At 31.8% G+C, this 12387-nt stretch overlaps 1 protein-coding gene across 3 annotated transcripts; it reads left to right on the top strand.

The window, feature by feature from the left end:
• The first annotated feature begins 1634 nt into the window (after window positions 1-1634).
• AGO6 (Argonaute family protein) lies at window positions 1635-12025 on the top strand. 3 transcript variants are annotated; one of them, XM_020347508.3, is made up of 23 exons: window positions 1635-1794; window positions 3154-3470; window positions 3539-3744; window positions 3821-4021; window positions 4146-4282; window positions 4367-4464; window positions 4540-4637; window positions 4772-4940; window positions 5086-5202; window positions 5272-5379; window positions 5535-5597; window positions 5710-5823; window positions 5929-6094; window positions 6175-6290; window positions 6400-6537; window positions 6672-6802; window positions 9534-9599; window positions 10496-10559; window positions 10900-11011; window positions 11085-11158; window positions 11318-11412; window positions 11493-11524; window positions 11627-12025. In XM_020347508.3, exons 2-23 carry the CDS (start codon window positions 3165-3167, stop codon window positions 11782-11784), a joined length of 2769 nt encoding a protein of 922 aa, XP_020203097.2. In that variant the 5' UTR covers window positions 1635-1794; window positions 3154-3164; the 3' UTR covers window positions 11785-12025. The 3 variants fall into 3 exon arrangements, with proteins under 3 accessions (XP_020203097.2, XP_020203105.2, XP_020203091.2); XM_020347516.3 differs by having other exon boundaries at window positions 3142-3470; window positions 3824-4021; XM_020347502.3 differs by having other exon boundaries at window positions 3142-3470.
• Window positions 12026-12387: the final 362 nt, after the last annotated feature.

The following is a 12387-nucleotide window of genomic DNA, read 5'->3' as shown; positions in this document are numbered from 1 at the left end:
AAAGTTGTGAGAACAACTTACAAACAAATATATAAATTTGTAATGTCAATAAGTGGTATTATCTTTTATATATATATACACATTTATAATTAAGATATATAACTAAATAATCATTCAATTGTTTATCTCTCTTACAATACCTCATTTTTTTATGGATAAATATTATTAATTAATATGTTATGTTAGTAATTACCTTATCTCTAATATTATTAATTAATATTATTTTTCACATGATAGTTATTGTATTTATTATTTATTATTAATGTAAAAGAGACACTTCATACTTTTTCATGTATTTTATTTAAAAAATAAAAATATATAATTAAAATTAAATATAAAAAAAATTAATAATTAAAGGATTTAAGGAATTTTGAGTAAATATAAAAATAAAATAAAATACAAATAAAATAGAAAGCCACAAAATATAGATAGAAACAAATATGTACATATAAAAGTATACATTAATATTATAGATTATATATTTGTACATCTCATTACTTATGTTATGGAATAATTAATTTGACAATTTTTTCAACTAAAATATAAAACAACAAAAAAATTGTATAAACAATCAAGATTAAAGGATTCAAAAACTAAAATTAAAACAAAACAAAAAAACTTAAAGCAATTTTTTTAAAACTAAACTAAATTATGTTTTAATTATTACAAAAGCAATATATTTTATATTCAAAATATGTATTACACTATCATAGCCAATTTTAAGATAATTTTGGAGGAAAAAAAATTGAAGGCAATTGTTTATTGAACGAAAAGTGAATAGAAACACTAATATACAATATATATTAAATATAGTGGGCAATTAAAATATATAACAATTTTAGTGGGGACATTTGCCTAAAATGTAGATCCTTCCCTGGCCTAATTAATATGATTTGTGATTTATCTCCATAAATTTCAAACTCTTATTTAATAAAAAAAAACTGATATAAAGTTTATGCAGAAAAAGATAAATAAAAATAAAAATAAAAATAAAAATAGCTGTTTTGGATATTAATTAAGAGAAATTCTACGGTACCCACTATAATTGTGGAGTACCGGAATAGTCATTTTGTTTTTTCTATTTTTATTTTTTTTATTATTACTTGTTTTATTTTTTATTTTAATTTAATATTTTTAATAATTTATCTGTATCTTTATATTATTTTTATATTTTTTAATTTATATCTTAATATAGTATCTATTATAATTAAAAAGTTTAATATTAATATTTTGTTAATATGTTTTAGTTTTTCTTTGGTAATAACTTTTTTAAATTTATAGTATAAATTAATTTTTCAGTTATATTATTTATTTATTTTTATTTTAATGTTTTTATAATATTATTATAATTTTTTGTTTTTAATTTTTTAATTTGGTCAGATATAAATAAAATTTGTTATGAAAATTAATTTTTTGGTTATTTTGTTTTGAATTAGTATTTTTGATTGATTTATTTTATACAAATTTATAATCTAAAATTTATATTATTTTGAATTTATTTTTTAAAATTTATTTGTTCACATAATGTATTGTACCAAAATCCTTCAGTTTTCATGGGTAAGATAACAATTTCCATTAATTAATTATTAAATACTCATAAATTTGTAAGAGTGCTAGCGAGAGTGCTAGCCGAAGTGGTTTCCCTCCCCTCTTGACTTGAAGCATTAAAAACGAAACGAAGAGTTCGATTATGCAATTTTGAAATTCTTCTCGCTTCCCCAAAACCCTACCCTTCAACTGCGATCGATTCGTCTTCTTTGCATTTGGTTTGATCGCAGCCACGTGTTTGAACTTGTAAGTTGTAGTGCTATTGCATGCATTAGCTTTGTTTGTGTTTGTGTTTCGCTGCTTAATTTTGTAAAATGTAGGTAACTTCGTTTCTGCTATTCTTCTTATTTGTTGTTGCATGTTGGGTCACATTCTTCATATTTTTTCTTCAAGTTAATGAATGGGTTTTTGAGAGCCTGCTTTTCTATGCTTTTGTGTACTGTTGTTTGGAGGAGAGGAAAAATGAAGGTGTTAAATACAATTGGGGTGGTTTTCCTGCTCATTTCCTCAACAAAATCATTATCCTAATTAGAGCAACAACATATCTGTTCTGTTGTATCAAAACCTTCAATAATGTTTTGTTTAGTTTTTTTTTGTTTTTGTTTTTATAGTTGGTGTTTTAGGTTTTCACATATTATGATTTCTAGTTTTCTCTTTCTTGCTGGTTATACATTGTGATTGCGGTTGTTGGGAGTTGCGGTAACATACTTGATCGTCATTGTAATTTTGATGGATAAAAAAATTGTAGTTGAGGTTTTGCTGTTGTTCTTGATATTGTAGGAAATGACAGTAAATGCGGCTGCAATTGCGGTTGCGGACCTTTTTTTATTTTTATTTTTTATTTATAAAATTTTTACCTGATTCATTTGCCTTGTGAATTTATGAAATTAGTGCATAGATATGAGTTAAACTGCTTGTGTATTAGTACCTGTATTTAAATGTTCTGTACATGTATTTAGTGACTGTCAAACTTTCTGTGAGAATGGTCGCTCCACTGCAACAGACAAGCACGATGGCCCTTGGAGCCTACAGGTCTCGCATAAGCTGTCTCTTTTGAACCATTTCAATGTGTGATACAAGAACAAAAACGATATACAGCATGATTCACATCGTTTTCCAATTCCATCTATATCGTATTGAGATTCATGCGATACTAACTACCACGGTCAATGCTAAACATAGAAGAGGCGTATTTTTTTTTTGTTTTTTCCCTGTTTTTTTTTTTTTTTTTAATTACAGACCGATGGTGCTTTGTGGAAATATTCTTCTTTTTTACACCAGCTTAATGTTATAATTTGTATATGACACTATCTTTTAGTGAAAAACTACATCTAAATATGCCACTACTCATAGGGCAGATAATGGGTTGCATTAGAGAACTTCCATGCAGTGTTTGTTTCATATGGGTCAAACTAGCATTTGAATTACTTTTAGGCGGAAAAGTTGTAAGCATTTTTCTGAGAATTTTACAACTGGAACACTTCATGGTCTGTCATTTTGTGATTGATGTTTTTACACTGTCATTGGTAACAGATTATATCTGTTCTTTGAATTTTAAATATGGTCTGTCTTTTTCTGATTGATGTTTCACAGTGACATTTGTAGCAAAGGGAAGAATGACTGATAAAGTTCCTGATATTGAAGAGGCTGCTGAGCCTCCGGCTTCATTTGCTGATGTAGCAAAGGGAATAATGACAGATAAAGTTCCTGAGATTGAAGAAGCTGCCGAGCCTCCAGCTTCACGCCAATCATCTGCTGATGTGCTCCATAATTTGGAAACGGAGCAAATGGCTCCTACAAAGTATTCTATTATCAGTAGGAATGGGATTGGGACCACAGGGAAACGCATACCTTTACTTGTGAATCTTTTCAAAGTTGATGTTAATGCTCCAAATCCAGACACAATGTTTTTCCAGTATAGTGTATGTTTAGTATTTCCGTCTCTGCAATTTACCTTTTCTTAGGTTTTAGCTTATTCAAGGTTTTCCAGGTTACTATTACTTTCGAAGATAAAAGAGCTGTTGAAAGCAAGGGAATTTGGAGAAAAGTGATTCATAGACTTTATCAAATGTACTCTTCTGAACTTGGTGGCAAAAGGTTTGCCTATGATGGAGGGAGAGCTTTGTACACAGTGGGTCCTCTGCCGCTAAATAAATATGAATTCAAGGTGTTGCTGGAGGAGTCTTTTACTAAATGGTAACTCTTGTATGATTGTCTTAGTTGTGTCATGTTTTATTTTCCCCTTAAAGCTTATGCTGTTTTTCAATTCTAGCAGTAGTGCTGAGAGTCCCGGTGTTAATGGAAGCCTCTGTGAGAAAACAAAAAGGTCAAAACATTCTTTTCAATCAAAGACATTCATAGTGGAGATTAGTTTTGTTGCCAAAATACCCCTGCAGTCCATTGCCCTCAAAGAGGTCGAGTCAGATGCTTTGAGAGTGCTTGATATTGTAATGAGGCAGCGCGCAGCTAATTGGTACCCATACATCTTCTAAAGATAAAATTCAAAGAAGTGTCTTCATGTTTTCTTGAATGGAATTTAAATTTTAACAACCTCTTTGGTCTAACTTAGTTGAGAACCATTTCTTTTGAATGTGAAGTGGGTGTCTCCTGGTAAGGCAATCTTTTTTTCATGATGACTCAAGAAATTTCACCGATATTGGGGCTGGTGTAACAGCAGTCTCGGGTTTTCATTCAAGTTTTCGTCCTACACAGCGAGGATTGTCTTTCAATATGGGTAGAACTGCTTTCACACATCTTGGAATCTTATTATCACAAAGTTGTATTCTTTTCCTCCTTACATTAATTTTTTTTTCCCTAGATGTTTCAACAACTATGATCATAAAACCTGGACCTGTAGTTGATTTTCTGTTAGCAAACCAGCAAGTGAGGGAACCCCGTTATATTGACTGGGCAAAGGTGACAAACTTGTGCATATGGTTCATGAATTTGCATTAGTGATTACCTGTGATGTTATTTCTTTGTAATCTGTAGGCCAAAAAAATGCTTAAAAATTTAAGGGTGCAAGCAACTCATAGTAACCAGAAATTTAAAATTTATGGCTTCAGTGAGAAACCATGCATTCAACAACTGTAAGTGCTCTTTTTTATTTTTTATTTTTTTTATTTTTTAAAGTCAAGTGTTTATTATATTTACTTGAAAAAGGGAAAACAAAAGCGTATGGTTCTTGACCCAAAAAAACTATTGAGCCCGATTTCTTTTGCAGTTTTAGTATGAAGGTTAAAACCGATAATGGCAATAATGAGGGGCAGACAGTAGATATTACTGTATATGAGTATTTTGCCAAACATCGTGGCATAGAGCTGACCTCATCTGCTTATCTTCCATGTCTTGATGTAGGGAAGCCAAATCGGCCCATTTACCTTCCCTTGGAGGTTTGCTGATTTTTGATCTTGGCTAAACATTGTTATGGTTCTTATTTTATGTCAATTATATTATTTTGCTTCAACAGTTTAGCCCTTTGGACCAATTATATCTGATTATTGTTTTCTTCCTTTTTCTTTACTATTGGTGGAGTAGCTATGTGCACTTGTTTCCCTCCAGCGGTATACAAAGATATTATCTCCAATGCAAAGAGCATCTTTAGTTGAAAAATCACGCCAAAAGCCTCAAGATAGAATCAAAATCCTGAAAAATGTAAGTTTATAATTATTGATATGTTGTTTATTATTATCTTTAATTTTTTAAGCTCATTAAAATATATAGGCTGTAGGAAATTATTGCTACGATGATGATCCTGTTCTTGCTGCATGTGGCATTTCTATTGAGAAACAATTGACACTGGTTGAAGGTCGTGTTCTTGAGACACCAAAGGTACGCATTGGTCAATTATATATTTCACATTTTTGTGTGCACAGGATAAGGATATATAATTGAGGAAATAACAGAGAAAATGGTGAAAAGGAGTTGGTTTCTTTCAATTATTCGAGAATTAAACACACACATTGATGCAATTCTACTTGAGACAGTTGAAGGTTGGTAAGAATGATGATTGCTTCCCCAATAGTGGAAGGTGGAACTTTAATAAGAAGGTATTGCATTACTTTTACATTTAGAAAGAATTCAAGACTGCCTTTTTTTAGAGTTATCTGAAATTTGGTTTACTAGTTTATTAATCAATGATGTTATACTTCCTTTTTATAGACACTTCTACAACCATCGCATATCGATTTTTGGGCTGTTGTAAACTTTTCTGCACGTTGTGATACTAGTTACATTTCAAGGGAGCTGATCAGATGTGGAATGAGCAAGGGAATTGTATGTTACCTGTCATTAAATTCTTATGTGAGATGCTATATACATCTGCTTTCTTGTTTTTGTATTTGATTAATCTGTTTCAAATGTACTTAAATACCTACACAGAACATTGAAAGGCCATATACTTTGATAGAGGAGGAACCACAGTTGAGAAAATCTAATCCTGTTACAAGGGTTGAAAGAATGTTTGACCTGCTTGCATCAAAACTTACAAGAGAACCGAACCTGATTCTTTGTGTTCTGCCAGAAAGGAAAAATTGTGATATATATGGTATATCTTTAGCAAATGTTCAATAGTTTCTTTTACATCAAATCTTTTTTATTCAACTTATGATCATTCATCAACTTTAGGGCCTTGGAAAAAGAAGTGTCTGAGTGAAATTGGTGTTGTCACACAGTGCATTTCCCCTCCTCTCAAGATCACTGATCAATACCTTACTAATGTACTTCTTAAAATCAATTCTAAGGTAACTGAGTATTTTATAACTGCAATAGTTGTACAAACATAAGTTATTTTGACTTGGTAACATCATGCATATTGCATAGTTAAAATAATTTCTCATGCCCTCAATATAGCTTGGAGGAATAAATTCTCTGTTGGCAATAGAGCATTCTGGGCATCTTCCCCTGATTAAAGATACCCCAACAATGATTTTGGGGATGGATGTCTCTCACAGTTCACTTGGTCGATCAGATATTCCATCAATAGCAGCTGTAAGGCTAGTTTGGCTTTGTATTTCCCTTATCTTTGTTGCTACTGTTACAAAAAAGCTAGATTTTTCTAGTACCTTTATCTGTTTGGACATTTTGTTATCTCTGCAGCATATTATTCTGATGTATAATTGTAGGTTGTTGGATCTCGGCATTGGCCACTGATTTCAAGGTATAGAGCAACTGTGAGAATGCAGGCATCTAAGTTGGAGATGATTGATGCTCTATTCAAGCCATTGGAAAATGGGAGTGATGATGGTATTATCAGGTTAGAGTAAAAATGTACAGTAGAGATGTAGATATTAAACACGTTCATAGTCTGAATTCATTTCTCAGAGGACCAGCACCATATACAATTTGTGAAGTTTTTTATTTCTTCCAACAAATTAGCTTTCAAAAACATTTTCAATTCTTCCTCAATAGATTGGGCTTGAGTGTAATATGAAATCATATAATGTTTGGTTTGTTTTAGAGAGGTTAGTTTTTGTGGAGAATCATATAGATGCTGAATAACATTAGCAAAGATACTTTAGGAATTTTTCCATAATGAGTTGCAAGTTTTGAAGTTCTTGGTAGTTTCTTATATGTTTGGCTCCACAGATTGCTATTGCACAAGTCATCTGAAAATCAAGCTTCTTCCACTGATCACTCTGTTAACACTTCCCTGAGTTCTTTTTGTAAATAATCATGATATCCCTGACAAGAAACCATGATTCCACATAAGCAAACCAAGACATAATTTTTCGCATTGAGTTTCTTTGAGGTGATGGAGGGGGGTCCCAGAGATCGAAAAAATATGACTAGAACTCAACATTTTCTTCTAACAAGGTTCTAAATAAAGATAAGGTACATGTTGACGGTTTTAGACTCATGGGACATAAAGATCCAAATTGATTAATTGTAGTCAGTTTGGATTTGTTTGGTTTTCTTTTTTTGTCATCAACTCAAATCGAACCAACCCGACTCATGTTCGGTTGGTTGGGATCAGATTATTGGATTTATTATTAAAATAATAATGGAACATGGAAAAATTGAATCCACTCATATTTCCTAATAGAATATTTTAGATGGACCCTAATGTTTCCAACCACGCTACACCTAGAATAATATCCACACCTCCTAATCCCAACACATAAGCATCCAAGGTCACCTCTTGTTCCCCTATGTGCAAGATCAACCCAACACTTTTCCCCATAGTCATAGCTCGTTGTCCATCCCCCAACCAAATGCCCCCTGCTTTGGATGAATCCATTTATGAACCCAAAGTGGAAACCACTACCGGAGTAGTGAAATTGTGGGTACCACTAACAAAAAGCACCTGCAGGGAAATGCCCTCCAAAGTACCCTCCAAATTAGAGTCCATATACAATATTCTATCATTTCCCCCTTCAGCTTGTTTTGGATCATTCAGGACCTATGTCCACCCCTAGTTCTAGAAAGTAATAACTTCTAGAACACCAAAGTATAATCAGACCCACCATGCAGAGATTAAAAGGCAAATTGAGGCTTGAAAGAGGACCAAAAGGAGCTCTATTTACAAAAGGAAAAATTTAATGTAGTAAAAATGTTACATTACCTCTATTTTCTTATATAATGCAGTAAAACTCTTTCATTCTTAAATGACATTTATAAATATTTTCAAAAATATTTATGACCAACCAAATAGATTTTGATCATTCCTAGGAATCATGATTCTCATTCATGAAAATCTTTTCAGTATACCAAATTCCCCCCTTAAAGATAATTTAACATCCCTAATCTTTTCTAGATCTATATGTACCACACTCCTTCCAAGCTCTGTCTACAATAATACACAACATACTTGCCTCCAACTTTTCCCAAGTACTAAAGTTTAATTCTGTAGTGTCTATAGCTTTTTAGCTTTCTTTTCCAATCCATTTAGTTTCTTGAAGACACGTGATCTTAATCATTTGCCGAATCATGGTGTCCACCGTCTCCAAAGACTTCTATCTGTCAAAGTGTATCAAACCTAATCAAACACTACTGAACTAGTTTCTGTTCCCTCATTCATCCAGAAAAAAAATGTGAGTACTCTTACTCATTTAATACTACATTCAGGTGCTGATGTACTGATTCTAGCTCATTTTACATTGTACATGAGCCATACATCACATTACTTTGGGTAACGACATAGCATTAACACAACCAGTCATGAGTGATCCATTTGTGGGGTTTCAACAAGTTTTACAGTGCTTGTTAAGCAACCCTCCTTTAACTAGTCTTTGAATCAGCTATGATACCATATATGGAGTTACAACGTTAAACAGTAAAAGATCTGGTTAGGATTTAGGTTAAACCAATCATTTGGTCCATAAAGGTAAGGAATCAGTCCATGTATGACAAAGTCTTACGTTTAGTTCCTATTTTCCCTACATTGGTCCCTGTTTGTAATATGTTTCTTAAGTTTTACTTTTAGTTCTTATACGTCTAGAGGCACTGATTTTTCTTTTCCCCTTTCATACAGGGGCTGATTCCTAAAGGAAGGTCACTTATAAAGATCAAATGATTAGTTTAGTGTATTTTTGTTTCATCTCGGTTTATGACAAATGATGTGAAACTTCTCTGAATGAAAAAAATGATTTTTCCCCTTTCTGACACTAGATTAATTCGTCACAACAATTTCTTTAACAGTGTTCCATCCAATATGCCTATCCGTGTATCGCACCAATGCTGTATGTATTGTCCATAAATCTTTGTTATATTATATTGTTAGGACAATTACATACTACTAATGCTGTATGCAATGTCCATAAATCCTTGTTATATGATATTGTTAGGATAATTGCATACTATCAATGCTGTATGCATTGTCCCTAAATATTTTTTGTTTATTATATTGTTAGGACAATTATATACGTTTTTTTGCTTCACAACTTTGTTTACAAGATGTAATACGGTGACATTAGTATTTTATCGTGGCTTGCTCATGTGTACATCAAATTCTTCAAAAAGATTAATATTTGGATGTTTTCTTACAGAGAATTGCTTTTAGATTTCTATCAATCAAGTAATGGACGCAAGCCAACTCAATTTATTGTCTTCAGGTATCATTCCAATTCTATCACTGTTATATTTATAGATAACCTGTCATATATGTTCTTTCGGTGAACTAAATTGTTATAAATATATCACTGTTATATTTATAGATAACCTATTACAGTTTCTTTTTTTCTTTTTTTTTTTTTCATTGGGAAATAAACTTGTTATAGTATCTAAAATTCATTAATGTATGGTTAACTGCTAATATTATAATTTTTACCACTATATTTTTTTCCTTTTTTGTTTTTTTTTTGTTTTTAAGTTTGAGAACATTAGCATCGTTGGATTGACTTATGAGATGGATATTTTTCCACAATTATTCTAATTTTATTATCTTGTAATACTACTGAGTAATGCTGATTCCTTTGTATCCCTGCCAATTTCTATTGGCTGTACAGGATTGGATTGTCTGAAAATTACACCTTTTTTTATTTTATATTTTTCTGAAGTAATTCCTTGTATATAAATGCAGTTTAGTGAGTGCAGGATTCACTATCCCTTAAAAATGTTTGTGTTTCCTGTGAATTTATGTGTGGCTGTTAATCAGTGCGATCGGTATAATTTTATATGTTTTAATACCTGCTATGTAATTTAATGGTGCTCAATTTTATATTTTCAGTTCCTTGACCGACTGTGACAGATGTTTATTTATATACATGAATAAATACAATTTATATAACTGAATCAAAGATATATTGTGTCTAATTTAAGGAAACTAATAATATTCAACAAATTATATCTAAAATTAGTACGAATTTTGCCAGTATTAGATGAGTGGTTATTAACTTCAAATTTTATGACATATCGACTCACTTCTGGATTTTGGTTGTATCAGTTTCCTTTATCACTTGTTAAGTATCAAGTATTTATTTACTTTCTGAACTGTGTTTTTCATGTTCAGGGACGGAGTTAGTGAATCACAATTTAAACAAGTTTTGGATATCGAGATTAACCAGATAATCAAGGTTACAGTGCAACTCTTCCATTGTCCAGTTTGATCATCTGATTGATTGCTGGAACCCTTATAGTTGCATATTGTTTCGGGTGCCAAGTATGGATTACTCATTTTGTTAAATACAAAAATGGGGAAATGTTAATATCTTTCTCCAGGGCCTCCTATTTTTTATTTTTATTTTTTGTTTAACAAATCGAAGCTTTTCTTAAAGTAAAATAACCACAATTTTGTAAATTTTGAAAAAATAGTTCACCAAAAAGAAGGCTACTTGAAACATGCATCCAATTAAATGATGCTCCTATATTAATGCTTCCTAATTTTAGGATGATGATAAACTATTCTATTTTCAGGCCTATCAACATCTTGGTGAGACTAATGTTCCCAAGTTCACCGTGATTGTGGCACAGAAAAATCATCATGTTAAGCTGTTTCTAGCTAATGGACCGGAAAATGTTTCTCCTGGTATGCTACTTCTCTTGTTCACATGCATACAGGTAGCACACAGGATCATTGTAATATAAATTTTCCTATTCAGGGACAGTTGTGGACACTACGATCACCCATCCAAGAAATTATGATTTCTACATGTGTGCTCATGCAGGGATGATTGTAAGTGTACCTATCTAGCTTCCACACTTTTATTTTTCTCATTTTACAAGCATTTTAGTAGCATGTGGTGATAGTCAAATATTTGACTGCCAATTAAATTTCTGATGTTTCATCTTTTTAAATGTGCCTTATTTTTTGGGTTTCCTCATCAAATAATAGGGTACATCTAAGCCTGTTCATTATCATGTGCTACTTGATGAGATTGGTTTCTCGGCTGATGGCTTACAAGATTTGATCTATTCGCTGTCCTATGTGTATGAATTCTACCTTTTGTTTATACATTGTTTCACCTACCTCTGAATTGTCCATGTATTAATGCATGTAATTATTTCAGGAACCAAAGGAGTACCATTGCAACCTCAGTTGGTAATTTCATCTACGCCTCTACTATAAGAATTGTCTTTTTCATGAGAAAAGTGGTTAATTTATGTATTATAATAATTTTCCCTCATTTTTTTTCTCCTTCAGTGGCACCCGTATCCTATGCTCACCATGCTGCAGCTCAGATGGGACAATTTTTGAATTTTGATGATTTATTAGAAACCTCTGATTCAGAGGGAAACATACCCATTCCAGAGCTTCCAAGGTTGCATAAGAATGTCAGGAGTTCCATGTTCTTCTGTTGATGCGTATGGTAGGGTGCTGACAGGTGCTAGTAAATACATTTTTTTTAGTCAAAAGTAAATGCATTTAGATTAATCAAAGCGTAAGTGTACACTTGGTATATCTGCAAACATATGAAGCCCAAATTTTGTTTGATGCGAAGATGGATTCGTGGGCATGAGTCTAGACAGTCTACATGTTAGTGATATAATTTGTCATTTTGAGGCATCAATCATGGCAATTGAATAGTTTTTATTTTGCAAATATTGCTAGCTACGGAATAGTTATTTCCGCTCTCCCTCTCTCTCTCTCTCTCTCTCTCTCTCTCTCTCTCTCTCTCTCTCTCTCTCTCTGTCTCTCTCTCTGTCTCTCTCTCTCTCTCTCTCCTAATTTTTAATAAATTTTGACTAATTGGGTATTAAAGGGTGTTAGAAAGGATACCGGTAGTATTCTTATCATTATTTGTATATTTGATATTTGATATATTTTTTTATTTAATCTATCATATTTTATCTATATTTCTAAATTAATTTTTAATTTTTTTAAAAAATTATCAATAGTTAATAACATCATAGTGAATTGTAAGATTTGCTTTGGGATAAAGAGGTTGACCTAGTGTTTTCAAA

Source organism: Cajanus cajan, chromosome 8 (genome assembly GCF_000230855.2).
Source record: "Cajanus cajan strain Asha chromosome 8, NIPB_CcT2T_4, whole genome shotgun sequence".
Classification (NCBI taxonomy): Eukaryota; Viridiplantae; Streptophyta; class Magnoliopsida; order Fabales; family Fabaceae; genus Cajanus; species Cajanus cajan.
This window is presented reverse-complemented; position numbering and strand designations above follow the sequence as displayed.